This window comes from Podarcis gaigeae (genome assembly GCF_964106915.1).
Source record: "Podarcis gaigeae genome assembly, chromosome: 6".
Classification (NCBI taxonomy): Eukaryota; Metazoa; Chordata; class Lepidosauria; order Squamata; family Lacertidae; genus Podarcis; species Podarcis gaigeae.
In genome coordinates, this window is record NC_139682.1 from 30,281,091 (window position 1) to 30,308,218 (window position 27,128).

A 27,128-nucleotide genomic window follows, 5' to 3' on the forward strand; every position below is an offset into this window, starting at 1 on the left:
CCCCTAAAGCCAACTCTGTCCCTTTTGAGGCAGAACTTAGGTCTGTTTATTCAGACCTGTGAACACTTAGCAGCCAATGTTGGCTGGAGAGTGAATGCATAAGCGATGGATTTTGAGAGTGGAGGTTGCAAATCATAGGTAATTTTGATAACTGATGGGAACATTCATGGGAAGCAGGAAAAGGATCACATAGGACTTCATAAGGAAATTAATTGGCATATTTAAAGTATGCATACACTTATACAAATGAACATATTTATTTATATAATGCCCTTTATACCTATATTTCTGCTTAAATATTTATTACATACAAATTCCAAATTGGGTCACGCTGACTTCCTAGTGAATTGCTGCACATTCTGTTTATGAATGTAGCTTGTGCAATGCTTTATGTTACCCCGTTTGAGGTATGGGACATTCTTTCCCATCTAAAAGAATGGGACATTCTTTTCCATCTAAAGCGGCACCGCATTTCAAGAAGGACACTGACAAACTTGAACGTGTCCAGAGGAGGGCAACCAAAATGGTCAAAGGCCTGGAAACGATGCCTTATGAGGAACGGCTAAGGGAGCTGGGCATGTTTAGCCTGGAGAAGAGGAGGTTAAGGGGTGATATGATAGCCATGTTCAAATATATAAAAGGATGTCACATAGAGGAGGGAGAAAGGTTGTTTTCTGCTGCTCCAGAGAAGCGGACACGGAGCAATGGATCCAAACTACAAGAAAGAAGATTCCACCTAAACATTAGGAAGAACTTCCTGACAGTAAGAGCTGTTTGACAGTGGAATTTGCTGCCAAGGAGTGTGGTGGAGTCTCCTTCTTTGGAGGTCTTTAAGCAGAGGCTTGACAACCATATGTCAGGAATGCTCTGATGGTGTTTCCTGCTCGGCAGGGGGTTGGACTAGATGGCCCTTGTGGTCTCTTCCAACTCTATGATTCTAAGAGGGAACAAGTTTCACAGCTTCACCCTTTTCATAGAAACAACAGATTGAGTTTGTGGGCAATAGCAGCATACATTATTTTTTTAAAAAAACAAAACAAGTAGTAGCAAGATGTGGTCCTTACTGCCCCCTTTCCAAGCTATTTGGCCTGGAAAATAATGTTGCTGTAGATGTCAGTTTGAAGGACAAAGGTGCAAGCAAATGGACTTCAACCCTCAGATTCCTAACATTTGAGGATTCATGGAACTGATTATCGTTCATTTGCCTAGCAGAGAGTTCAGTTGATATGGAATGATAAACCGGGTAAGGTGGCCTCTGTGTTTTAGCCACAGGCCAACACCATTCTGCTTTTGCTTGATTTCATAACTTCCCTATAATTACACATTGTGTAATCTTGTACATCTAGAGACATCTGGAACATATAAGTATTTCCATATTGGCTACCAAAAAACCCTGGGTGTAAAACTTTTTTTAAAAAAATTGAACTAATATCTGTTGGGTTAGAATATGCAAGTTCTGAGTTTGTACAGTTCTGAATGCTGTGTAATGGAAATGTAACAACCCGTTCTTGTGCATGTAAGCTCAGAAATATCCTAGATTCAGTGAGGCTTAGATTTAGACTGTAGTCATGTTTTATTTTATTCATAAAATATATACACCACTTGATTACAAAAACAAAACGAAACCTCAAAGCGGTTTACGAAAAGCTAAAACAATAAAATTTGTAGTATCTGTTTGTGTGAGAGAGCACAAGGTTTTTACAAATGCAGGTTTTCTTCCTGGGCACTTAAGATTCAATCCCATTGAAAAGGTTTTTAGAATTACAATAGAAAATTCATTCACCAGCAGGGGGTGTTAGACTGTAATGTTCCATGGAGTCACAGTATGTTCAAAATACACCATCCATTTTGAAATACTCAGGTATTGCTGTATAGAACTGCTAGATATTTTCTTAATGAAATTCCCCTTCAACCCATTGGTTTACTCATTGTAATTTCTCCCCATGTTTTAGGAATTTAGTCTGTGATGGGAAAAGAGGCTTGCTGACCAGACTTCTTCAGGTAATGAAGAAAGAGCCAGCGGAATCATCATTCAGGTGGGCTCTGTTATTACTACATTAAGCATAGTGTTCTGTTGTAGGAAAACTTGATCTTCAGAGTCCAGAGAGAAAGTGGATCCTTGCCAACTATTCAAAAACTTCAGTTTTGATTAGTTTTATCCTTGAATTGAAAAAAATTGAGGCCAGCAGTGCTCAGGGATAGGAGACCTTCTCTCAACATGGTTTCTACCCTGCCCATGACCTTAAAGTTGCCTAGTCTCCAAAGATGTCTTAGTTGTTTAAGCTTTGCATCCTAACTAGTGATACACATAAGGAAGATCCACATATATAGCCAGTTTTGCTTTGCTTTCCTCCAACTGTTCTCACTATCAAAAGAGCATGTCACATAAAACTGTTTCCACTTTTTATTTACAATTAATCAGATGTTTCTTTCTTAATATAAGGTGTTAATTTTATTTTATGCACCAGGTTTTGGCAAGCCAGGGCAGTTGAAAGTTTCTTACGAGGCGCTACTTCTTATGCAGATCAGATGTTCCTGCTAAAGAGAGGGCTCCTAGAGGTATTCTAAATGTTTACTAAATACATATGTTTGTGAAGCATGCTTCTAAACCCTTAAACCCTTGATTTCTTAGAGAACATGGAGTCTTTACTAAGAGTTAATCAACTTGTTAGACGTTGTCCTAATCTAGGGTTCAGTCTAATCTTCTGAAGTTTGTCACTTTACTGTGCTCTGTGTCTCTGAAACACCACAGTTATAAATTATCAGGCTTAATCCCCTAGCAAGTCAAAACACCTTCCCGTAACAAGTATAGGAAGTGAAAGCCATTTTATTTCTGCCTGCAGAAAGCAAAATGTGAAGCTTATTGTCTTTATGGTAATATTTTTCTCCTTGCCAGCATATTCTCTACTGCATTGTAGACAGCGAATGCAAGTCACGAGATGTGCTTCAGAGTTACTTTGATCTTCTGGGAGAACTGATGAAATTCAACATAGATGCTTTCAAGAGGTTTAATAAATACATCAATACGGATGAAAAGGTAAACCTAAACCCCCAGAGTCCCAAATGAATCCTCAGCCTTATAATATATTGGATGCTGGCAAAGCCTAATCACTCTACTTTTTTAGTTTCAGATATTTTTGAATCAGATCAACAGCTCACTGGTTGATTCCAACATGCTGGTTCGTTGTATTACTTTGTCTCTAGATCGATTTGAGAGCCAGTCAGATATTAAAGGTAACTTTGTGGTCTGTTCTGAGACCAAGGTTTTTTTAAAAAAATATGGTCAACTGTGTCTATAACCATCAGGGATGTGGTGGCTTCTGAAAATCCTTTTGGAATTATTGGGTGCAATGATTGGTTCCTGGTCCATGGCAAGCAGGTACATACAGGGTCTGGCTTTTCCCCCATGCTGATTAGCAGTGGCATATTTCCTGCACAGCCAGCAACTTCAGAAAGATTTTCAGCAGCCACTAAGGCTTAGATGAATTGATGATAACAAACAGATAAAACTCCTAGTATCTGTTCACAATAGATAAGCACCCATTGTTGCTACTGCTTCTGTTTTTGTCTGAGTTTCTTTGAAGTTAAAAAAGTGGTAATTTTAATGGGCACTTCATGTGGTTGCTTTTCTCAATTAACGAACAATGGATAGAAACAAATATTGGCAAAGCTGTGAGTCCTTTCAAAAATGATTTTGGCTCAGCTCTTTCAACCTAACAAATGGCTTGTCTCCTACAGTGGCAGAAGTCCTGTCTGAGTGCCGCCTGTTATCCTACATGTCACAGATGTCCATGAGGATGTCCTTCCTTTTCCGGCTTATTAATATTATTCATGTACAGACGCTCACACAGGTAAAAAGCTGGCACTGGCACTGATCTCCCATGGAGCATGTGTAAATAGATTTTGTATCCAATGTGATGTTTTCCTTTAAGTTCCTAACCTGTTGGACTCTAGTGTTCCATAAATGGACTCTGGGAATATCTGTTAGTTTGAGCCTTTTATATTTTTTATCCTTATTTTCTTTACTATAGGAAAATGTAAGTTGTCTGAACACAAGTCTAGTTATCTTAATGCTGGCCCGAAGGAAGGACAAACTTCCCTTCTATCTTCAGACACTGCAAGAGATGGAATACACCAAGAAATACCCTGGATTTATCCTGAATAATTTTCACAGTCTTCTGCGTTTCTGGCAACAGCATTACCTCAATAAGGACAAGGACAGCACCTGCTTAGAAAATGTATGTCTGTTCCAGTTGCTTTGGAATATGCTCTTTATATTTTGTAATTGTGGTCCAGTGGGGAAAGAGTAAAAGAGATAGATGATGTAATGACAGTGCTAAGGCAGTGTAATACAACAGCAACATGAGTGTCAGGGTGTATTTTAAGAATATGCGAGAATTGAACACTCTTAGGTGGCTGTGTTGGGCTCTCAACAAAACTAAAGCATTTTTTGGTTATTGTAAGTGTCGCAGTTTCTTGGTAAGCCAGAATAGACTGTGCGCTGCCACAGAAACATTCTGCTTCCTCAGATGCAGGCTACATCTGCATTGAAAAAGTGAGAACTCATGTTTTGTGGATCTAAACTGGACTGAATTTCTTAGCTATAGTAAAACAGTGCTTTCTATGTACCTATGCATTTGGTCCATGTTAAATTGAAGCAATAGCCCAGCATTGTCTGTTACTTTATATAGTAACTAACACACACATACACCCCCACACACCATGATTAGCATGGAAATGCTTATGCTGTGTTCTTGGCCAGTTGTGGCATAACATTTTTCCACTGGAAGGCAGTTTTTATAACTTTTTATAGTAAAATACATATGGAAAACATTATAATTTTGGTCTCCCTGGAGACATCTGGCCGATTACTGGATGGGGGGTGTCCTGGTTCAGGCCAGAAAGATTGTTGTGCTACTGGGCTAAATTTAAAGTTTCACTTGTTGGCATATAAAGCCCTAAACAGCTAGGAACCAGGCTGTCTGAAAGATCGCCTTTGCTGCCTGTCCACTGTAGTTATCTGTGGTGCCATGTGTGCTGGAGGTTTGTTTCATGGTAACTCAGAAGTCCTTCAGCACAGGGGCACCTGTCTTGTGGAATACAACATCTGTCAAAATTAGGCAGGCTCCAACAATTGGTTATATGCTAAAAAAACTACTTCAGTGGGTTTTCCCAGATTTGATTCACGGGCAGTATCAGATTTTTTTTGTGGGGGGCATTATATTTATTATACATTGCAGTGATATTTGTTCATATTCATCAGCTTATTTATGAAATTTATAAAAAATTATAAAATGGTCATACTGATTACAGAATTTCTGCATTCTAAGAAAATTTCCTTTCCTTTCAAAAGAACATGCTCCTGAAAGAAGACTGGGCTAAGTTGCTCTGAATTCAATTTGAATTCCTAGTTTCCCTGTGTTTGATAATGGGTGGGGCCAACATGAAGTTTCTGTTCTTGGTAGCAAGTTAGTTGCTAGATACAGCTGCATTTTAGTGGTACTTGCTGTTGTGCTGTAGCATAAACTTTTTTTTCTACCTTCTTTACAGAGTTCATGTATTAGTTTTTCCTACTGGAAAGAGACTGTATCTATACTGCTTAGCCCAGACCGGACATCACCTTGTGCCATAGTTAGCTACATTGACGAGGCATACATGGACATGGACAGAGATTTTGCCGAGGAGTAATTCTTCAGGCTCTGGCTTCCAGTGGACTGTGCTTCAGAGGGAATCTTGCAGACAATGGATTTTCAGGGATATGCTATGTGCACAAACTTGGAACTATGGAATGTTACCATGTTAAAGTTTTCTCTCTCCATCCCCTGCTCTCAGCACTGTTTTGAAGAGCAAGACATCACCAACTTCCTAGTCAACATATTCAGGGAATGCTTGTGTTCTGTCCGAAATTGTCTGCAAAAAGCCCAGTCTTTTCTGCTCACTGTGGCTAGAATCCTTTGAGTTTGATAGATGGGATCTTTCAGATGTGCAGTTGTTAGCTGTGGCTTTTTATCCTGGCTACCAGAATTAGATGTTAAAAGTGCAGGCAATTTTTTGGGCCATCCAAACAAGCCGATTTTTATGGGCACGCCAGATGCACACCAGCCACATTTAAGCCACTTTTAAAAGTTTCTATTTTTATTGCTTTTTCCTTTGCATTGGGATATAGAACTGATTGTGTGTGTATTTTGTTTTTAAACTCTTGGAGATAATAGCTCTCTTCACTTCTTTGCAAACTACTTTGGGATTGTCTCCTACAAAACTTGTGTCCAAACCCCTTATTTTATCTTGTTGTGGTATTGCATCCAGAAGTATCTCTCTCCGTTCTGTGGAAATCTCTTGTCTTCAGCTGATTTTACAGTGTGGTCTAGAACAGGCATACATTGTGGTGATGGGGTTAGTCTTGGGAGCCTAGCTTTGACTAGGCACTAATGAATTGAAATTAACTGATTTCCCCCACTCTAAATATTGCAGCCTGACCATTTTGTCAATAAATAACCAACTCAAGTTGAAAATTTATTCTGCAGTCCTGCTTTGGCTGACCATAAAATCCACTCTTGAACTTTTGCTATTTGGAAACCTAACACTCTAGGCTAAAATAGCAAAATTAACACCTTTTATTCCAAGTGCGTATATATATATATTTATTTATTGTTCCTGAAGTGTAATAGTTACTGGAATTGGCTGATCTTCTCCTAATGATACATGTATTAAATGCTGCCCAGTGATTTTGGTTTGGGGACAAATTGCTCAACAATATCTGAGTTTGCTCTTGTAACTGCTGGCATTTAAACAAGTCACTTGGAATATAAGCTAATATTTGAAGTCAGAAACTTTCTGAACATTCTTTTCATTACTGTGCTAAAGCACTTTAAGAAGCTTTAGCAGCTCTTTATCTCCCTCAGTTTAAAATTACTTTGATTGTCCCTTAATGTGTAAATGTATACTTCTGGGACATACTCATATAGCACAATATACCCCTGAAAAGTCTTGTGTTAGAATGCTATGGCTATGTGGTATTTTCCTCTATGAAGGAAAACCTTAAATATCAGAACCAGTCTTGGTTCAGAAAGGTAATTTCCAGACATGGAACTTAACAGTAGCTGGGAAAGCGGAGTGCTTGACTATTCTCATCATCTTTACCCTGCACTTTTTGCTGCACCTTATTTTCAGATAACGCCATGGAAAGAACAGCTGGACTGCAGCAGGTTTGTTTACAGATACTATTTTAATATATATTTGCCTCATAAAAAAAACAAAGGCACTTGCTTCCAGAATAAAAAGTATAGTACTGTTCTATTTCACAGTACTAGTTGCTCTTTGGTTTAAATCAGGCGTCCTCAAACTCGGCCCTCCAGAATTTTTTTGCCTACAACTCCCATGATCCCTGGCTAGCAGGACCCAGTGGTCAGGGATGATGGGAATTGTAGTCTCAAAACATCTGGAGGGCCAAGGTTGAGGAAACCTAATTTAAATAATCTAATTGGTTGGGTATCTATTGAAGGAACAGCGCAGCACTTTAAGACTGACCCAATCTGTGTTCTCCTTTGTGGTATGTTAGAAATTAAAATGGAAATATGGGAGCAAATTATGTATCTGCTGTGCAGGAGCAACCAGCCCACATCCTTTTTGATTTTCTTTTTTTTAAGGATATGTTAAAATTTTCATCCCAAGGCACTATTAAACTGGCTTTACCTGACTCCACATGCCTTTGACAGTTATCAAATGAGTCCAAGTGTTGAGGTAACTTTTTATAGCAGACATTTGCTTCTTGGTTTTAACCTGTTCCTTCTTGGGCTCATCCTTTTTCCCCTTCCCCAAATTCTAGGTTATATTTATGCGCTGATTCTATAAATGTAGTAACCCTACACTTCAAATTAAACGCTATGTATTAAAAGGCTCAAATGAGACTGGATGCCTTCTGAGTCGTTTTAATTATTGCATCCAGTCTGCAAAGAACTTACTAATTTTCATCCAGTAAATATGACATATTTCCTTGTAATTGAATGGTCAGGCTGCTTTGTTTCTTTTATGCATTTGACTCAGGTGAGACTGATCCTTAGCTACTCCTGGGAGTGGCTTGGTATCGCCCACCATGTTCCTCTATTTGTTTCCGGTTTATTGGTCTAGGCCCAGGGGTAAGGAACTTGCAGCCCCTCAGATGTTGCTGCACTACAGCTTCAATCAGCCTTGGCCATAGTGGTTAGACCTGATGGGAGTTGGAGTCCACCAACAATTAGAAGGCCACCTGTGTTCCCTATCCCTGTTACAAGGTGATTGCAAGGAGTTGAGCTGGGGTTTTTGACTCAGGCTGCACCATTTGCCTTTTAGTTCTTACAGGGAGCTTGTATGCCTGAGAGATCTCCCGCCACAGCTTTTCTCATAGAATCTTCTTTGCAAATGTTTAGAGACTGCAATGGTAGGCTTGGATTTAAATGCAAACTGCTTCAAGGAGTGATACCGATGAGTGACACTTAAATGTGGCTGAAAAACAAAAAAGGTCACTGTTGGCTGTGTTGGCTTTGGTTTGGATTTTTAATCACTAAAGGAATGGAACTGCTGTGTGGCAAGAGGGTGGGCCTCACCAGGCCAACAAATGTTCCTGGAAATTTAAAGTATCTCAAGTGGATTAATGTTCATGCTGCCCAGATTAATGCTGATTTACTAACAGCACATAAATGTATTAAATGGAAACTATTAAAATAATTTTATTTTAAAAAAAATATGCTAGTGAAGGTCTTTACTTTTTCTGCAACAATTCTCATAGTCACGGAGCTCTTCCTATAAATAGCATGGATTGGGTATAACAAGTGGACTTCACAGTTGTAATGCTCAGGTGGAGGTTTGTGAGTTGATGGGTTAACAATAGACACACTGAAATTATCAACAGGTCTATTCTTTGTATGGCTGGAAGTGATTACCACCCTTTTTTAGCAAGTCTTAAGGACCCTTATGGTTGGTGCCAATTCTACTTTAGTGTAGGATCTGTTGGCATACTTGTGTGATTGTGCATAATTCTGCATGCTTTGGGAACAAGTACCATTAATGTGGAAGCTTGCAATCTGAATATGCTTTGAGAAGGGATAGTTAAGGGGAACTTGCCTGCCTCCTAACCACCTTCAGTAGGGATATGTCTGCTGTAGAACGTAGCACGGTATCTTTGCAGCCCTGGGTCAACTGTATTATTACTGTTGCATAACTATCATTAGATGCCGTATGTCTAAGAATTAAAAACATTGGCTTCACAATGAAGGCTGCTCTTTGTCAGGTAAAACAATACATTTCCCCTTTGTGTGGGTTCTTGAGTTGTTTTTCCAAAAGACCTTAGAGTGTCCAAAAAACTTTGATCTATACATACTCCATGATTGAAGTTATCACATCTGACCATGTTTCCTTACCTGCTGTACTTGAGAAAACACCTCTATCACCACTGGAAGTCAATTCTCTACCGGGCCATCCTCCACTAAGTAGATGGGGAAAGTTGCCTACTGATGGAATTCTTAGAAAAGGACTTTGAAAGTTCTTCCTGCCATATTTCCATTTTAAATAGAGGAATTGTCATAATGAGAACAATAGTCCACCCAATTATAAATAGGTCACAGCCTTCTCATGAATGCTAGGTTTTATTCACTACAGAGACAGTGATGGCTGTTGCAGCCATTTACATCTACACAATGACATACACGGTGAGAGAAGGGATGTTGCACTGCAGCTTCTTATTCTTCATACTGTTAATAAAAAAACAGAAAGTATGTTTCAGAGTAGCTTGCAGGAACTTCGCGGAGTCCCAACCGCTCCCTCAGTCTTTTCCTTCCAAGTTGCAACCCAAGGATGCCGCCACTGCTCGAGTGCTGACTTGTGCTACTTTCCTGGAGTGGTGGAGCTTGGTCATCTTCCAAATAATATTAAACCATAGCTTAGCACTATGTGTGAACCCTGCCCTGCACCTTAACTATGAATTGTTTACTGCTAATAAACCATGATCCAAAGCCATGGTTCTTTGTTGGCTTATGAATCCTGGTTTGTTTTAACTGGCTTGGTAATATGTGAACCCAGAAGCTTAATGCTGGCTGGTTTGTCTACCCCTTTCCAGAAGCTCTCCAAACTACAGAGGCATAAGGAAAGAGCAGCTGGAAAATAAAATGAATCAGATAAACAAGGCATGGCTTATCATCTGGCTTAGTGGTGGGTGGGTGTGGTCCAAGCTATCCAGAAACCACTAGATTTAGCTGGCTCGGTTATTCTCTATCACTAGCATTCAAAACAAAAAGATTTGCATCCCCCTCCAGTAAGCCATCCTCACAAGCTTTGTGGTAGCTTAGCCTTTACCTTCAGAGGTACAACTTCCCTAGTGCGAATCCGCAGTTTGTTCACTTGTGTCTCTGCGATATCTGCCCGCTCTTCAGCATCATCCAGCTCGTGCTGCACCTTGCGGTATTTCACAAGGTTGGAGTTGGCTTGCTGCTCCTAAGAAGGGAAGACAGGAATGGATGTAGACAGCAGAACTGGTAGTGGCCCTGTGATTAGATACCCCTGTGGCAAGTATGGTCTGCTTAGACACATGGGGAAAGGTTTGCAGGCAGGTGTGAGTATGAATTTACCTTTGTGCCTTCAGAGTCTTCTGTAGCCCAAGGGGGGTAGCACTGCCATATGGACATCCTTCCACAGGCCATATGCTAGTGATGGTAAAGGCTACTTTCCAGCCATGCAAAACACTTGAGGAAGGCTTGGAGCAGGATTGGTGAAGGGTGTGGCCTGCAGAGAGTTCCAAGGGCCAGATACTTAGCCCTGGGAGCCACATTTCCCTCCTGGGCCAGAGGTTCCTCATATATAAGAGCAATAAGGTGCAGGGGCAATGAAGGTTGATTTGCCCTAAGCACATGAGAGTGACATTTTAAGGTGTCAGAGCTCCTGTTGTGTCACTTTTTGAATATGATTCTTGCTTTGAATTAACTGCAGCAACACATGGGGAATGTAGACACTAGGGTTCCCACAAGACCAGAGGGAGCTGTGAGTAAAGACAGCACATTTTCTGCTGCCTATAAGTCCCTGTCCATGCAGAGTCACACTTACTGCCTCCTCAAACTGGCGCTTGTAACTCTTGACTTTGCTCTGCAGTTTGTCAATCAGTTCCTGCATCCGTGCCAGGTTCTTCCTGTCCTCTTCAGTCTGAAAAGCAATGGCAAAACATGGGATAGCTCAGCTCTTCCTGTCAGTGATTCTCTCCCACACTATGCACAGAGATTTTCCCCTTCTGCTCCCTTGGAGCTTCACTTTCCCTAGATTAATCCAGCCCATCCTTGATCTCCACATATATCCAGTAGCATGTGGGCCTCCATATCTTGGAACTTGCCGCATTTTTCAGGCCCCCATGCATTAATTATTGTTGGGATGAGGAAGGGGAATACATGGGGGCAGACTTTTAAAGTTCCCTCCCCGCCTCCTACTTATGGTGCAGCTCTACTGCTAATAAAACAAGGGGCTGAGAAATTGGTGTGAAGATGCTGAGGCTTGTACCTGATAGGTCAGTTCTTTGATCCTGCGTTCATACTTGCGAATACCCTTCTGAGTATCTGCATACTTCTTCTGTTCTACATCCAATTCACCCTCCAGTTCACGCACCTGAAAAGAACAAATAGGGTGGCTTAGGTTCCTTTACACCTCTTTATTTGACTCAGAGAAGAGACCTAGAATGAAGGATATAATTGTCACAGTCAGCAAGGCAGTAGGAATTCATGTGGATGTTCGTATGTCACACTAGGAAGACGTTAGAGGGGACTTGCCTATACTCCCATATTCTAGATTCCTGCAAGAACCTTGTAGCTGAGATTTTGTCAACTCTGGGCTGAGTACCCTGAGCATCTTGTCTTCCTATGACAGGATATAACTGGAAGAGAAGAGGCCAAGTTGCACTATTCTCCAGGTCTATCCTTGGTGATTCCCTCTCAACTAGGACCTTCTCTCAAATAAAAACCTAGCATCTTTTAGGGATATTGGTGAACACAGTATTTCATTCGGTGTCAAGGGAATTCAAACAATGGAACCAGAACAAATCATGGCATTTGGCAATTTAATTTTCTGCATGATTTTTTTATCCTACCCATGAGCAATAGAGGGGAAATGAAGGCAACAGGAAATGGTTGAGTTGGAGCCTCCTAAATCAACACATTTCCAAGCTGTTTCCTAGAACCATGAGGGCTAGAATCCTCATATTATTAGAATGACAAATTCTCCCTGCAGAAGTACATCATGAGTACAGCCCAAGTTATGATGAAGCATTCTTGGGATGCCTAGCATAGCAGGTGGTGGGGCTCAAGCTTGTATGAGCGTTAGGGATTTAGGATAAGCAGCTCTGGGTTGGGCTCAGAGGAACACTTCCGCAGCATTCAGTCGGAACACCAAGAGTGGCATAAGAGTGGCATTGGGAAAGGATGTTGCTGGAAGGATCTATCTAGTGGCTTCAGTGTTGGTAGAGTTCAGATTTCTATTAATCCCTCCTCCTCCTTGCCTTGTGGATCATAGATGGCTGCTGCAAGCAAAAATGTTACATTCCCCTTGTTCTCACCCTGGCTTCCAGTTTTTGGATCTGCTTCTTGCCTCCTTTCAGGGCAATCTGCTCAGCCTCATCCAGCCGCATCTGCAGGTCCTTGATGGTCTGTTCCATATTCTTCTTCATCCGCTCCAAATGGGCACTTGTGTCTTGCTCCTTCTTCAGTTCCTCTGCCATCATGGCTGCCTGGTATGACAAAGGGCAAAGAGTCCATGTAGCATCTGGAGGTCTGGAACAGATGCATATAACTACCCTCTCTTGCAGACATTCAGGGTGAGATGGTCCAGCACACATACTAGCACAGCTTAAGCCTACCCAGACACAAGTGAAAGTGAACCTCTCTGTATTATCCATAGCTTTGTTCAGACTCCACTACCCATTCAACCAACCAGGTACTGGGTCTAATTTATGGTCATGGATGATGGGAGTTGTAGTCTACAAGACCTGGAGGACACCACTTTGGCTATCCCTGTCCAAAGGTGCTGCAGATCACTCACCTTCTCTAACCCCCAGATGTCCTGCCTCTCTTGTCCTGCTACTTCAGTAACACCTTACCACTGGCCAGGCCATGCCCTCCTCACATCATCTACTTCAGCTGCTGATTCCTAAGTGCTGTGGCAGCATCAAGAATGCCACCTACAAAAAGGGATGCTGTAGACAACCACCTATTAACACAGAGGCATTGCCAGCTCTAGCCCGTCATTAGAGAGCATGGAGATGCTCTGGTGAATATGTGACAGTGAAGCTGCCAGCTCTGTAGGTAATTTTGTGTAATGAGTCAAAGCCCTGGCTAACTACGAGAGCTGAAGCAAACGTTTCATTGAGTGGACAGCTGTCAAAATTTGGACATTTTAAAATGCACATTTCACAATTTAGATTGATATCCAAAAGCCAACATCTGACTTTCAGAGAAACAGCATTTGAAATTGGGCTGGTTTTGTTTTTTTGTCATTTTTTTGCCTGTTCAAAGAGTGTTTCTGGTTTAATATATACAGTGGTACCTCGGGTTACATACGCTTCAGGTTACATACGCTTCAGGTTACAGATGCCGCTAACCCAGAAATAGTGCTCCAAGGTTAATAACTTTGCTTCAGGATGAGAACAGAAATCGTGTGGTGGTGGCACAGCAGCAGCAGGAGGCCCCATTAGCTAAAGTGGTGCTTCAGGTTAAGAACAGTTTCAGGTTAAGTACGGACCTCTGGAACGAATTAAGTACTTAACCTGAGGTACCACTGTACTAAACAAGCATTATTGTAACAGGAAGAGTGCAAGAGTCCCTCTCAAGGGCTTCCAATCTCTTACATCCGTGATGGCTTTCTTGGCCTTCTCTTCCGCATTCCGGCATTCCTGCACTGCCTCCTCCACCTCAGTGCTCAACTGGGAGATGTCTGCCTCCATCTTCTTCTTTTGGTTAATCAGACCTGTGTTCTGGGAGAGAAAGGGACTGTGGAAATGAACTCGCCATGACATTAGGAACAAAGGGTGCTAACAAATACTCCATCTAACCATGGGTTGTCTGGTCTGAGCTCTCCAGACTTGCAAGCAGAGAGTCTTTCCTGACCCCTGCTCCTTTTGACCCTTTTAACTGGAGATACCAGGGATTGAACCTGGAAGAGTCTGCATGCAAATTGGTTCACTTTAAGTTCCATGTTGGAAAAACAGGAGGATATAAATGGAGTAAATACAAAACGCAAAGAAATAGATCTCTTCCTGGGCTTAAAAGAAAAACCTAAATCAAGTTTATCTTCCCCAATTCCTTGAGATAACACCCCCTTTCTATGTAAACAAGAAAATACAGGATCTTCTAGCCATATCCTCTTCTTTCTACATGGGGCTATTCATAGGACACAGTTTCCCATGAGCCCAAGCGAGAAATTGTCCCCAGAAGGAGGCAGATCAAGAAACCTGCATTTTTTCAGGGCTGATTTGAAACAGTTCATTTCAGCCATTGATTCAGCACTGAGTCCAGCAGCTGGTATCTCACATGGGAACTCAGCCTCTGCCTCACCTGCGAGTGCAGCAGATTGACTCTTTCTGTGGCCTCCAGCAGCTCCTGCTCAGCCAGCTTCCTTCCACGCTCAGCTTGCTCCAGGGCTGCACGCAGCTCCTCCACCTCAGCCAGCATCAGGTTGTTGCGCCTCTCCAGCGCAGCAGCCTGCTCCTTCAGGTCATCGTTATGGCGCAAGGTGTCATCCAGTTCTATCTGCAAGTCCTGTCAGGCACAACAAGAAAAAAAGGGGTCTGATTAATATGAGCGAGAAGCAAGAGCTAGGAGTCTCCTGAGGTCTGCAGAGAACCTTTAAGGGTCTTCAGATACCAGGCCCAAACTCTCTCCTGTCAAAGATTGGGTGTGGCCTGTCTATAAGGAAAGAGGAGTGGGGAACCTGTAGCCCAACAACCACATGAGGACTTTGGCCTAATTTCATGCAGGTGGCAAAATGTGGGGGAAAGGGTATGGCAGACAGGGAGAGGGAGAGGGATTGTGCACTGTGGCCCTATTTACCTCTGGATTTGGCCCACCTACCATCAGCAGCTTGCCCCCGCAGGGCCAATCCAATACACTTCTTGCCTAAGGCAAAGGGCAAGATGGCACCCCCCAGTTCCACATACAGAAGTCAACTAGACTCACAGTCTAATCTTACACTAATATTGGTAATGGAGTAGCATCTTCCATGGCACTTGAGGATAACAGGCTAGTTAAGAGGACACAGGACAGGCAGCATTGCAGACACGGCTCTGTCCTTCAAGAAAATGCTGTCCATCGACAACCGCCACCTGAGGGGCCTAATGGTAGAGCTGGGCTTGGGGGAATGTGATACCAGGGGGGAAAGGTGGTATCTGTGGAGCAGCCATGGAGAGAGGCAGAAATACAGGAGAGCTCCAGGAGGCTCAGTGAGGACATGTTTCCGACATGGCTGACCTTCATTTGGGCTTGGAGCTGCCGCACCAGTTTCTGAGACTCGGCGGCCTGGCGGTTTGCGTGGCTCAGCTGTATCTCCATCTCATTCAGGTCTCCCTCCATCTTCTTGCGCAGCCTGATGGCCTCATTTCTGGCTTTGGCTTCTGCATCCAGTGAAGCCTGCATGGAGTCCATGGCTCTCTGGTGGTTGCGCCTGCGAAAGTGAAGAAAGATGCTTAAGAAAAGAGGCATTTTATACCCACAAATGCAGTACCGGTGAACCTTCGTCACAACTTTTGTTTTCTCAACAATGGCTCTCTGTGTAGATTTGCTCTGTGTTGGTTATGAAGGCTTCAGAAGGCCAAACCTATAAAAACTAGTTTCACAGAACAGCCTGCCACAGTATGTTCTGTTCCTACCTGAGGTTCTCAAATTCTTCATCCTTCTCTGCCAGTTTCCTATCAACATCAGCCTTGATCTGAGACAACTCCAGCTGGATGCGCAGAGTCTTGCTCTCCTCATGCTCCAGGGCTCCCTAGGAGCAGAACGAAAGATAAGTACTTCATGAAAAGACTCACCAGAGTCCCGGTCCCCTCAATCTGCTTCAGCTTATTTTTGAAAAGGTATCAGGGGTGCTGAATAGCCTGAAGCTCATTAGGATATCTAATATTTGTGAGCAACTAGGGCAGCCTTTGCCAACACTCTCTCCCTCATTAACAACTGTTACAATGAACTTAAAACACTCCTGTTTACCCAGGTGTTTGGTTGCTGTAAGATAACATTAGTTGTTTCTAGGAACCTTGAACCTTATTAGCTGTGGGGCTATGAGATTGTTCTTAAATGTTGTGTTTTTAATTTAATCGTGTTAGCATTTTAATATTTTGGTGTTTGCCACCTTGGGCTTCTCTAGGAGGGCTGAGGTAGAGATTTAATAATAAATAAAATAAAATAAACCTGGCACCATGTTGGCAAAGGCCAGAAGTGTACTTTTCTGACCACTAGATGCCACCATGGAGCCAGGTAAATGGTCAGCTTCTATGCCTCTAGTTCCACCTGCTAGGATTTAACACCAAGACAAGGCCAGGAAAAAAAAGATGGATGAGAGGCAAATGGGGGAAAGAGGAAGACGACTTGTCAAAGGCCTGCATGTTAAAAGGATACGGTTTCTAAATGCCACAGTTCTAACATCTATGTGGCTCCACCTAACAGGATCCTTCATGAACACTGTAGCACTTGGGCAATACTTCCTACATTTGTATTTTCCCATAGGAACATGCACAAACACACTGACATATTCCTCAAATTAAGCAAGGCACTCCTTTCACTGCCCCAAATCTTTGTGGCCCAGTGGCCCTTGGGTCCTAGATGATGGATTACAACTCCCACGTGGCAAAGCTTTCTGGTCAAAATCCAAAATGAGGAGCAGCACAATGAGCTAGAGCAGGGATGGGGAATGTGTGGCCCTCCAGATGTTGGTGGATTCCAATCCCCATCAGCTGCTGCTAGCACAGCCCACACTCAGGAATGATGGCAGCAGGAGCCCAACAACTTCTGGGACTCAAGGTTGAAGGGCATTGCTGTAGCCCCCAGTTCAGTTGGAATATGGCTTGGATTTCACATAACGTGGCCTGACATTGTGCACGGCCACAAGGTGAAGCTCTCCCTCTGCTCACAAGCTGGGGGCTCACCTCAGCCTCCTCCAGGGCAGCCTGGATTTCATTTTTCTCACTCTCCAGACCTTTCTTCAGCTTCTCCAGCTCATGGATGGTTTTGCCACTCATGCCAATCTGATCAGTCAAGTCAGTGATCTCCTCTGGTAAGGAAGACAGGAATTATAGGCCTGCATGTAGCTGTAGTTGTTTTTAATAATAATAATAACACGTAACTGGTATTCATATACTCCACTCATTCAAAATTCCTGGGTGGAATTCAATGCCTGTTCTTCTCAGAGCAGACCCACTGGAGTGAATTGACATGACTAAGGTTCATTTATTTCAATAGGTCCACTTTAAGTAGGACTTGGTTGAATTCCACCGTCGGTCTCCAAGTGACTGGGGAAAAGGGCGACCAAAATCAAACCCAGAATGGAATGCAAGACAGGACAGAATGCCTAACTTAAAGCTCTGGACCTTTGCTGAGCTCGCCGCATGATTATGGCTTATGCCATCCTTCGCCAATCTGGTGCTCTCCAGATGTTTTGGTCTAAAATGCCCATCAGCCCCAGCTAACATCTGGAGAACACAAGACTGGCGAAGGCTGCCTTACGTACTTGGGCCACACACAAATACAAGAGGCTATCAACCCACCAGCACCACCTTTCGTCCAAGGTGCTCAAAACCAGCCTTGCAAATTGGTCCACAGATGAGCCCACACATTCATTAGGCTACTGGTCTTAAGTGGAAGGATAGAGACCCACAAGGAGGGCATGCTTTGACCTTATGTGGGTCACATCAACAGAATCATTATTTTCTTTCTGTTAATGAGGAAAAGGGCAAAATCATTCCCTGAACACTGGTGATCCTTCTCGGATTCTCTACCCTGCTTCCACCCCCAGGCCATTACTCCCACACTTTCAAGCATTCTCTTCCCATCGTAAGGGCTAGATAGAAACTACCTTTACAGAAGAAAAAGAATAAACAACACCTGTGCCTGCCCAGTAACAGCTCCTTGGATTGCAAAGTACCCTCTTGGATTACCCACAACCCTAACGGTACCTTGTAGGTTCTTGTTTTCGCGTTTGAGAGTCTCTAGATTTTCCAAGGACTCCTCATAGGCATTCTTGAGCTTGAAGAGCTCTGTGCTGAGGCTGCGGGACTCCTTCTGGGAGGACTCCAGCTCCGACTGCGTCTCCTCATACTTCTGCTTCCACTCCGCAATGATCCTGTCGAAATTGCGCTGCTTCTTGTCCAAAGCGGCAGCGGCCGAGTTTGCTCTCTCCAGGTCGATCGAAAGGTCCTCGATCTCTGTCTGCAGACGGTGCTTGGTCTTCTCCAGAGAGGAGCACTTGGCATGGGCTGCTTCCACAGCTTCCTCTGCCTCCTGCAGCCGGATGGCCAGCTTCTTCCTGCAAATTATCATGGTTAGCTAGGGAAATAGCTGCTCCTACACGAGCCGGAGATGGAGCTCTAGAAGCAGCACAGATCTCATCCACCTGGTGCAGTGCTTTCCACCTTTCTGTTGAGAAGGATCTTCAAGGGAGACGGAAGCAACAAACTGGGAAGTGAAACATGAGGAGGCAGCTGGAGATCATTATGGCATGCTTCCTCTTGCTTCCTGCAATATATCCCTAACATGGACTTTTCCTGCCTCCTGCTATTGGGTGGCCATTTGCACACCATCAAATTTGCATAATTTATATGCATAGATGCAAATTTAGAAAGAATTACTGCAATTTATATAGAATAAATTGCCTTTCACCATAAAGGGAAAGACTGATCAGGTGACCTGCTGTCTTCTTTCTAGGTGCCAACTGGCAATGGGCAACTTCAAGGTGGTACTTCTCCCTTCTTACACTTTTTAAAAATCTGGACCAGCCAGCCTTTCAGATAGAGAACACCTCCAAACAGAGAATGTGCTCTATGAAGTTGGACACATGGCCATCCTACCTGTTGCACTTAATTGCAAAGGTGCCTTTGGGCAATACTGTAATGCCAAAGCTGCTTCATTTCTGCACAGAATTGGGACAGCACAAAATTTATTTCGCATGCATGGCCGCCTCTAGGACTTACTTGGCTTCCTCTAACTCTTCTGTCCTCTGGATGGCGTCTGTCTCATATTTGGTCCTCCACTGGGCCACTTCTGCATTGGCCTTTGACAGGGACCGCTGGAGGTCTCCCTTGGCTTCCACTTCCTCCTCATACTGCTCCCGCAGAAGGTCACAGTCGTGGCGGGAAGCTTGCAAAGCGTGAGCCAGAGCGTTCTTGGACTGGAAGGTTGGAAACATTAAAATGGAAACAAGGTCTCTCTCCCTTGCGTGTGTCCATTTATCAAGAAGTAGATAGTTCTAACTCCCCAGTGTGTCAAATGAAGCCTGGGGTTCAATACATTCTGACATTCATCAATAAGTTAGGAGCAACTGTTTGTGAAGATGGTTGCCTTCTATGCAAAAAATTTACACAGTATGCAGGATAGGAGGAGCTGGGTTCTTTATGGACACTCACCAAGGGGCCTGTGACAATCATTGGAGCAGATACTCTTGAGAGCTCAAGGTGGATGAGACAACAAGAAAAACAGTCCACTGACTGGCCATGCCAATCGCCCAACATAATCACCACACCTGCCCTGTCCTGGCTGAACCAGAAGCCATGGCTTTTCTTATTTGCAGCCTTTATGGAATGTAGAAGAATCAAGGCTACTGTTGTCTCCCTTTCGAAAAACATCTTTCCCATCAGAGACATTTGTTAACATACTGAAAATATTGCTGCAGCTATGGGAGTATAATTTACTGTCTTATTCACTCTCCCCATGGAAATGCAATATTATCTACATTAAAGGGTTCCCTTTATAGCATTATAGCCAAAAAGATGGGGATGGATCTCAAACATGCCCATGAAAGTCCTGTTCCTGAATCCTAAAAATATGCAGACTGTGGTTATTCAGTGGTATAGAAAAGCACTCTACACATATTCAGAGGCACTTCTCCTTACTATTATTTGATATATTCCAGGATATGATCTGGGTATTGAAAAATAGTTTCAGGGCCCAAGTGAGCCTCCCCACAGTACAAACTGAGTCCTGGTTCCCTGTTACCAGCTCTTGACTGCAGGTGTAACCCCAGATGTATAAATGGTCACCTTAGTCTCTTCTTCTAGCTGTCTCTTGAGTTCATCAATGGTTTGCGTAAAGGAAGTCTTGCCGCGACTTAGCTGGTTTATAAAGGACTCCTTCTCTTCAAGAAGCCGGCTAAGTTCTCCTAATTTTGTAAAAAGCCAGATATCCCATTGACATTTCATTAGAGAACACATCATTTTCCAGTCCTTTGAAATCCAAAATAGCCACACTGCAGTTTTCAGGACTGATCCAACACTGGACACAACTCATTTGAAGGTTATCAGAATGGGCAGGATGCAGACATTGGGTGGTATTCAGTTTGTCAGATGGAACAATCCCCTTCCCCTTCTTCGCATGCTGTTCTAGCAGTTTTCCTGACTCTCTTGAGCTGTTTTTTTTGGGGGGTGGAGGTGAAGGGGAAGGAAAGCCCAAGTGCACAAGTGGAAGTCCTTGTGCAGGCTTCTACTGATGGGACTCATTAGCTCATCAGATTTTATAAATCTACCCTAATCCCCATAGGATAGATGTTATGGGATCTCAGTCTAATGTTCACCTCAAAAGACTGTAGCCATGTCAATCAAAATGGATTCAGTGCTTTCTCTTGGTGGCTCTAAAATCTAACTTGTTAGAAAGCCGAACCCAATGAATGTAATTAGTTCTGTATTTTCTGAAGCATGCATAGCATAATTGCTACCAATTGGCATGAGCTTCATAAAGCTCCAAAATGGTTGATAATTCTAATCTCAATTATTTATCATTACAGGAGTGGCATCCTTGGGCAATTGCCAGGGCCTCAGTACCAGGCAGGGCCTTCTAATGATGCATGCCATGTTCTCCTTCGATTAATTTCTGGCTCAGCACTACAAGCAGGGCCAGGCAACTGCATCTAGCCAACGTTGTAATGTCCCACAATGCCCCTGACGTAGCATCAGTCACTAGATAAATCCACCAAGCCACTGACAGGGGAGAGTGGCCCATGAGAGGGCATTTTGCCCAGGGACCCCTCAAGCCTGGAGCAACACTGTGGAGTATGTAGACAGACAGTGACTTTTCCAGGGACATTCAATTAGCCTCCTCATGGCCAAGCTAGAATCAAAACCTTCATGCCTCAAGTTCAAACTCAACATGCCAAGATCCCCAAGGCCAATTGTCCTGCATGGATATTCTGCAGCTCTTCGTAGGCAATTTATCTGACATAAGAATATTTTGCATCATCAAGGCTGCTTATCCAGACTGCTCTCTTCCTGGGGAGATCCAACATGCATGCAATCAAGGTCTGTAACAGAGGGAGCAACTTTGAAAGCAAAACATACCATTTTCAGTCTGCAGTCTCCCACGCTGGGTGCTGACTTCGGCTAGCTGACGCTGGAGTTCATCCAGCTTTGATTTGGTTTCGCTCAGCTGATCCTCATATGTTCGGCAGAGCTTTTCAGCATTTGCCTGCAACAGGGAAGAAAACTTTGTCTAGATGTCTGAATTGTCAATGCATTAAACGACTGGCTCGAGGCAGAGCCTAGGGCTGGATCATGGCCAGTGAAGAGCTCCAGTGCCCTCATGGTCTGCTCCCTGCACCAGACTTGGCACTTCCATGTAGATGACTGTCCCCATCATGTACAGTATACACGGTGCTTCCTAAAAAAAGGCAGCTACCTTCTTCCCACCCTGACCAGTCAGAAAGTCAATGGTGTAACTTGCATGGCAGTGCTGGTCCTTGTCTACTGAGCAAACCAGCAGGGGACCTGTCAAGTTGAGGAATGCTTCAGATCCAGAGAAAGGGAACTGAAATGCTGAAAAAGTGCACCTGATCCACTCCATCTGAACAACCAATCACTGTAATGGACTTCTAAGCTAAAACACACCTTAGCTGATTCATTGGGCTTATGGTGATTTTTTGAAGTCAGGAGGAAAATGAAAAATCAAGCTTCTTGAGATGCTGACTTCTGCCTCAGGACCAAATTACTGCTGTATGTGATACCTTCCTCCCTCAAGCCACCTTCTGGCTTAGAGTTGCAGCACTAAACTAGCCCATTCACATTCATGCACGAAAAGCTCTACCTCTGCTTACAACATCTTCTCCTCCTTTCAACACATTAGTGCACAAGGAAGCATCAGCAAATGGCATTCACCTTGTTCTTGGTGAGGTAGTCAATGTTGGATGACAGATCATCCACCTCCATCTTCAACTCGCTCTTCTCCTTCTCCAGCTTCTGCTTCACGCGCTGCAGGTTGTCGATCTGCTCCCCCAGTTCCGCCACAGAATCTGCGTGCTTTTTGCGCAGGGCGGCAGCGGTTGACTCGTGCTGCAACGTGGCCTCCTCCAGGTCCCTGCGCAGCTTCAAGAACTCCGCTTCACGCTTCTTGTTCAGCTCTATCTGGCAAGCTGTGGCACCACCCGCCTCCTCTAGCCGCTCGCTCAGCTCCTCCAGCTCATGCGCCACCTCTGCCCGCTGCTTCTCCACCTTGGCCCTGGCAGCTCGCTCGGCCTCAAGCTCCTCTTCTAGCTCCTCAATGCGGGCCTGCAAATAGACAAAAGATGGCAGAAACCACCAGGTAACTCTGCCCAGAATGAAAGGGGGAGGAGAACCCAATGACTCTGATCAGGGTTGAGGGGCTCATAATGCTTCTACCTGGACTTCCAGGTAGAACACGTGGATCATTGTGGTACCAAGTGGCCAAGAGCATCTACATTGTAGTGGACTACAGGAAATTCCTCAAGGGCCGGACCAAATGTTTGCCCCTTTTGACTTTCGGAATAAATGGTGGGCTTGCTCCCCACTTACCCCCCAAAATGTTCAAACCCAGCTCTGCTGCTGTAAATATATATATATATATATATATATATATATATATATATATTTGCCTTCCCTTTTTGTGCCTGTTAACATCCAACACTCTTAGGTTTACCTGGAGCTCTTTAATTTTCTTCTGCAGCTGAATTGCAAGGACTTGCTCATCTTCAATTCTTGAATTTAACTGGTTCATTTCAAAGTCTTTCCTATGAAAGAAAATAAGAACAAGCTGTGTTTATATAAGGACTGAGATAGATGCAATTGTCACTGCTAGGAGACTAAGGGAGGATTGTTTCTACACTGGTGGCTTGAAAATGTAAATGGTTTTTTTAAAATCATGTTTTTTGCATTGTGGGACAAGACCATCTTGCTGAAAATATCATCTGAAAGGGTGTTCACATATTACACACAAGGAGTACACAATCTGTGTACCTGTGTAACAATAGTTGAGCTGCACACTTGCAGTTATTCACAAGTTCAACAAGTGTTCAGTATGTGTACAGAATTAGTTCAGCCGCACAAATCAACAAGTGTATACTCTGACACAAGCACTTGTTCATGTGCAGAGACAGCTTGTACTTGTGTTCAGTGCAACATATGAATAAGCCTACAAAGCAGCTTAATTCTTTGAACCATGTAGCAATTCACTTGAGTTGAGAGCTGGGGCACAGATGAAGGCAGATTCACCAGCTGCCCCTGCTTTTCTTCATTGAGGGCAATGATCTGAAGCCATAATAAGCATCTTAGTGGGTTGCACTGTGCAGCTCATGCCCTTTCTCTGATTCTCACTCCAGTAACTGAAGTTTCCATGAGGACATGGTGAAAAGCAGGAGGGATAAATCCTAAGTACTTGTGCTTAAGTCCCATGGACACGAATCAGACACAAAGCCCACCATTTCTATTTTCACTTGCATCTTCAACAATCCTTCATACAGCAGAGACTCCTACTCAAATTTGCCTTTCGATATTGCGTGAAAATAGAGAACCCTTTTCAACCTGTAATTATTGTTCCAAAATTCCAGTGCAGAAACAATTCAGCATCTGTTGTGAGCTATTATCTCACATCTGTTGTTAGGCTGATATCAAGCAGCCTGCTTAACCCAGTTTGGTTTGATTGGGTGGTATTTCCACCAATTGCATGCTCACTTCTTGAGTTTCTCTTCCAGCTGCTGCTTATCATTCTCCAGATCCATCACAGATTCCTGAGTGAGCTTCAAATCGCCTTCCAGCTTGCGTTTTGCTCTTTCCAGGTCCATCCGTATCTTCTTCTCTTGTTCTAAAGCACTTTCCAGCTAGAGGACACAAAGAATAGTGAAGGAAAATGAGAAAGTCACAGAACATGCTTTGCTCACCTGATTTACCCTTTCTCCCAAAATGGTGCCTCCGTGCAGTGATGTCAGAGATAGAGAACCCATGTCCCTCCAAATGTTGTTGGACTCCATCTCCCAACAACCCCAGCCAGCACTGCCAATGGACAGGGATGGTGGCAGTTGTAGTCCAACACCCTCTGGTGGGCCACAGGTTCTCCAACATTGGATAAGAAGCTAAGCCAGCTGGAAACATTACAGAAGCACCTATCCCAAAAAGCACATTTTGATGTCTGAGGTCAAAGGCAAGATGGTACCCCCACCCCACTCCTTCTACACACAGAAGGTGACTAGACCAGCAGTTGAATCTCACTTCAACGCAGGCAATGTTACTGGCACAGTGTCCTCCAAGGCACCTGAGGGCAGCAGGCTAGTTTAAGGGGGTTAGAACTGTCCTCTAATAGTGGGGGAAGCTGTCTCTCACCACAATCATCTGTAGACACACTCTGCTTAATGGTAGGGCCAGTTCTGGACTGGAATATTTGAAAGGCAGATATTCCTGGGCAGGCATTTCAAAGAACTGGACAAGTAGATATTGTTAAGGTTTCTGAGACTGATAATTTTCCAGCAAAGCATTTATGGTTGCACAATCTAGTGACCTTTAAGCCAGATCTCTGGACAAAATGGGTTTCACAGATCCTCTATCATCCCGGAAGCCTCAATTTTTACACCACCACAGACATTTTCCATGTGCCTTGACTCACGTCATCCACTTGTTGCTCCAGCTTGACTTTAGCCTTGGTCAGAGTGTTGACTTTGTCCTCCTCAGCCTGAAGGTCATCCAGAGCTTGCTGGTGGGCCTCCTGCAATGCCTTTTTCTCCTTGGTCAGCTTAGCAATGACCTCATCCAAAGCAGCCATTTCTTCAATCAGGTTTTTCACCTACGATGGTGTGACAAAAGCTTAGAGGGTTATATGAATAATATGGAAGAGTGAAAGGATGCACAAATGTAAAACTCGGCAGGCCTTTGGTGAAGCATAACAACATTCATCACAGAAGATGGTAATTTTTAAATACCCATCAACTACAAAAGAAAAGTGGTATAAATTCATGCTTTCACCCCACCCTTTATGCCACTGCCCCAATAAACCAAATGTGTTATTTCTGCTAAAAGGGAAGACAACTTTTTTTCCCTTTTTGTGCTGTTTTGAAATCACACAACACCAATCTTCTGTTAAACTAGTGGCACTTTCAGGTTTCACAAAGCCAGCAGTAGTTTGTGCTGATTTTGTACTCTACCTGTTTTTCTTTATTCTTTTCGTGCTTCCATTACCTGCTTTTTATTTGTATCCTAATGGTGCTCACCTTGTTTTCTGTGGCATGCTTCTCCTTCTCCACCTTGGCCAGGGTGATCTCCAAGTCATCAATGTCTTTCTTCAGTTCAGCACATTCATCCTCCAGCTTTCGCTTTTTAGAGGTCAGGTCTGAGTTCATCTCCTCCTCGTCCTCCAGGCGCTCCATCAGTTCCTTCACCTTGGCTTCCAGCTGAATCTTGGTCTTGATCAAGAGGTCGCAGCGCTCCTCTGCATCAGCCAAGTTGTCCTGCTCCTATTGAAGAATATCCAAGAGGAGGGAGCACTTTACCACACTGGGAGATGTTGCTGCTCCACTCTCAAGTGTGCAAATATATGAAATGTGCATGGTGGTTAAGGTGATGTTTTGTCAACTGTCTACAATAAGAGTCTCACTTTGACTGCCTTCAATTCTCCAGCTGAGAGAAACACTGAACCCATCAATTTGTTGAAATTTGTCAGATCCACAGTTCTATCACATGTAACGGGGCACAGAATCAAACATCTCAAGTATCTTATTTTTCATTTTAAAAGCCCCCGACACACCACAACTTTCTAGTTCTCATGGTTGCATGCTAAAAAGGGAAAACTTGATGAAGGCTCAGAAACTAGAAGGCATTTGCAAAATAATTCCAAGATTGGTTAGGCAAAGTTGACTATCTAAGCCAGGCAAAGGCACTTGTGGCCACCAATGGAAAATGCAAGGCGTACCCCAAATGGCATACCTGATTCTTCAAGGGGACTATTCCCCCATCCAAACCTGGCTAAATTCTTACAGTATGCCATTGCCACGTTTCCATCAGCAAGACTTCAGTGCCTTGTCTCTGTGCATATTGTCTCTCTAGACTTCAGTATTCATCTTTTACCTTCTTAGTATATAATAGTCAGGGGGCCACATGGAGGAAGGCCAAGGGCCACATGTGACCTGCAGGTTGCTCACCTGTGACTTACAGAAATGTACGAAAGGAAAATGTCAAGGCCAGATTCACCGTCAGCTTCCTAAACTACATACAACAATGCCTACCCTTCGTTTGGAAAGCTCAGCTGGACAGATGACTCACTGCTTGAAGCTGTAGTGACAGATCATTCTTCTCCTGGATGATGCTGACTTGCTTCTCTTCCAGCTCCTTCCGTTTAGCCTCCGACTTCTCCAGAGCTTCCTTCAGCTTCTGGAACTCCTCTTTGAGGGTGGCCATTTCCTTCTCAGTCTGAGCTGACTTGAGGAGAGGTTTGATCTTGAAGAAAAGCTTCATCCAGGACCAATTCTTGACTGCATTAAAAGCACGTATGTTCCACTGAATGGTGTAGAGTGCGTCCCTGTGGGGAATAAGTAACACATGTTGCGATGTCATTTGGTGGACATTCTTACTGCCTGATCACTGCCCATTATAAAGGAGGCAGATTCTTGCTCCCTCCTCAAACTATGAGTAATAAGCTACAGAAGGAGGAAGAGATGCACAGAGG

General features: G+C 43.6%; 2 protein-coding genes across 3 annotated transcripts in view; one reads left to right on the forward strand and one right to left on the reverse strand.

Moving 5' to 3' along the window:
• Positions 1–8,720, forward strand: part of TRPC4AP (transient receptor potential cation channel subfamily C member 4 associated protein) — a 30,321-nt gene extending 21,601 nt beyond the window's left edge. The window contains exons 13-19 of the mRNA XM_083746404.1: positions 1,953–2,036; positions 2,469–2,559; positions 2,897–3,037; positions 3,126–3,234; positions 3,739–3,851; positions 4,032–4,238; positions 5,551–8,720. Of these exons, the coding sequence (XP_083602530.1) occupies positions 1,953–2,036; positions 2,469–2,559; positions 2,897–3,037; positions 3,126–3,234; positions 3,739–3,851; positions 4,032–4,238; positions 5,551–5,688 (883 nt within the window). The 3' untranslated portion in view covers positions 5,689–8,720. The remainder of the gene's footprint in view (positions 1–1,952; positions 2,037–2,468; positions 2,560–2,896; positions 3,038–3,125; positions 3,235–3,738; positions 3,852–4,031; positions 4,239–5,550) is intronic.
• Positions 8,721–9,601: 881 nt separating this feature from the next.
• The window catches only part of MYH7B (myosin heavy chain 7B), a 51,227-nt gene continuing 33,700 nt past the window's right edge, over positions 9,602–27,128 (reverse strand). For both annotated transcript variants that reach the window (XM_083746402.1, XM_083746403.1), the window contains 20 exons: positions 26,726–26,981; positions 25,678–25,920; positions 25,077–25,253; positions 24,152–24,297; positions 23,121–23,211; positions 22,343–22,732; positions 21,530–21,656; positions 20,240–20,358; positions 19,175–19,371; positions 18,161–18,510; positions 17,135–17,259; positions 15,866–15,981; positions 15,468–15,660; positions 14,556–14,759; positions 13,850–13,975; positions 12,563–12,733; positions 11,515–11,619; positions 11,071–11,166; positions 10,327–10,464; positions 9,602–9,725 (listed from right to left, as the gene is read on the reverse strand). In XM_083746402.1, the coding sequence (XP_083602528.1) occupies positions 9,714–9,725; positions 10,327–10,464; positions 11,071–11,166; positions 11,515–11,619; positions 12,563–12,733; positions 13,850–13,975; positions 14,556–14,759; positions 15,468–15,660; positions 15,866–15,981; positions 17,135–17,259; positions 18,161–18,510; positions 19,175–19,371; positions 20,240–20,358; positions 21,530–21,656; positions 22,343–22,732; positions 23,121–23,211; positions 24,152–24,297; positions 25,077–25,253; positions 25,678–25,920; positions 26,726–26,981 (3,382 nt within the window). In that variant the 3' untranslated portion in view covers positions 9,602–9,713. The remainder of the gene's footprint in view (positions 9,726–10,326; positions 10,465–11,070; positions 11,167–11,514; positions 11,620–12,562; positions 12,734–13,849; positions 13,976–14,555; positions 14,760–15,467; positions 15,661–15,865; positions 15,982–17,134; positions 17,260–18,160; positions 18,511–19,174; positions 19,372–20,239; positions 20,359–21,529; positions 21,657–22,342; positions 22,733–23,120; positions 23,212–24,151; positions 24,298–25,076; positions 25,254–25,677; positions 25,921–26,725; positions 26,982–27,128) is intronic.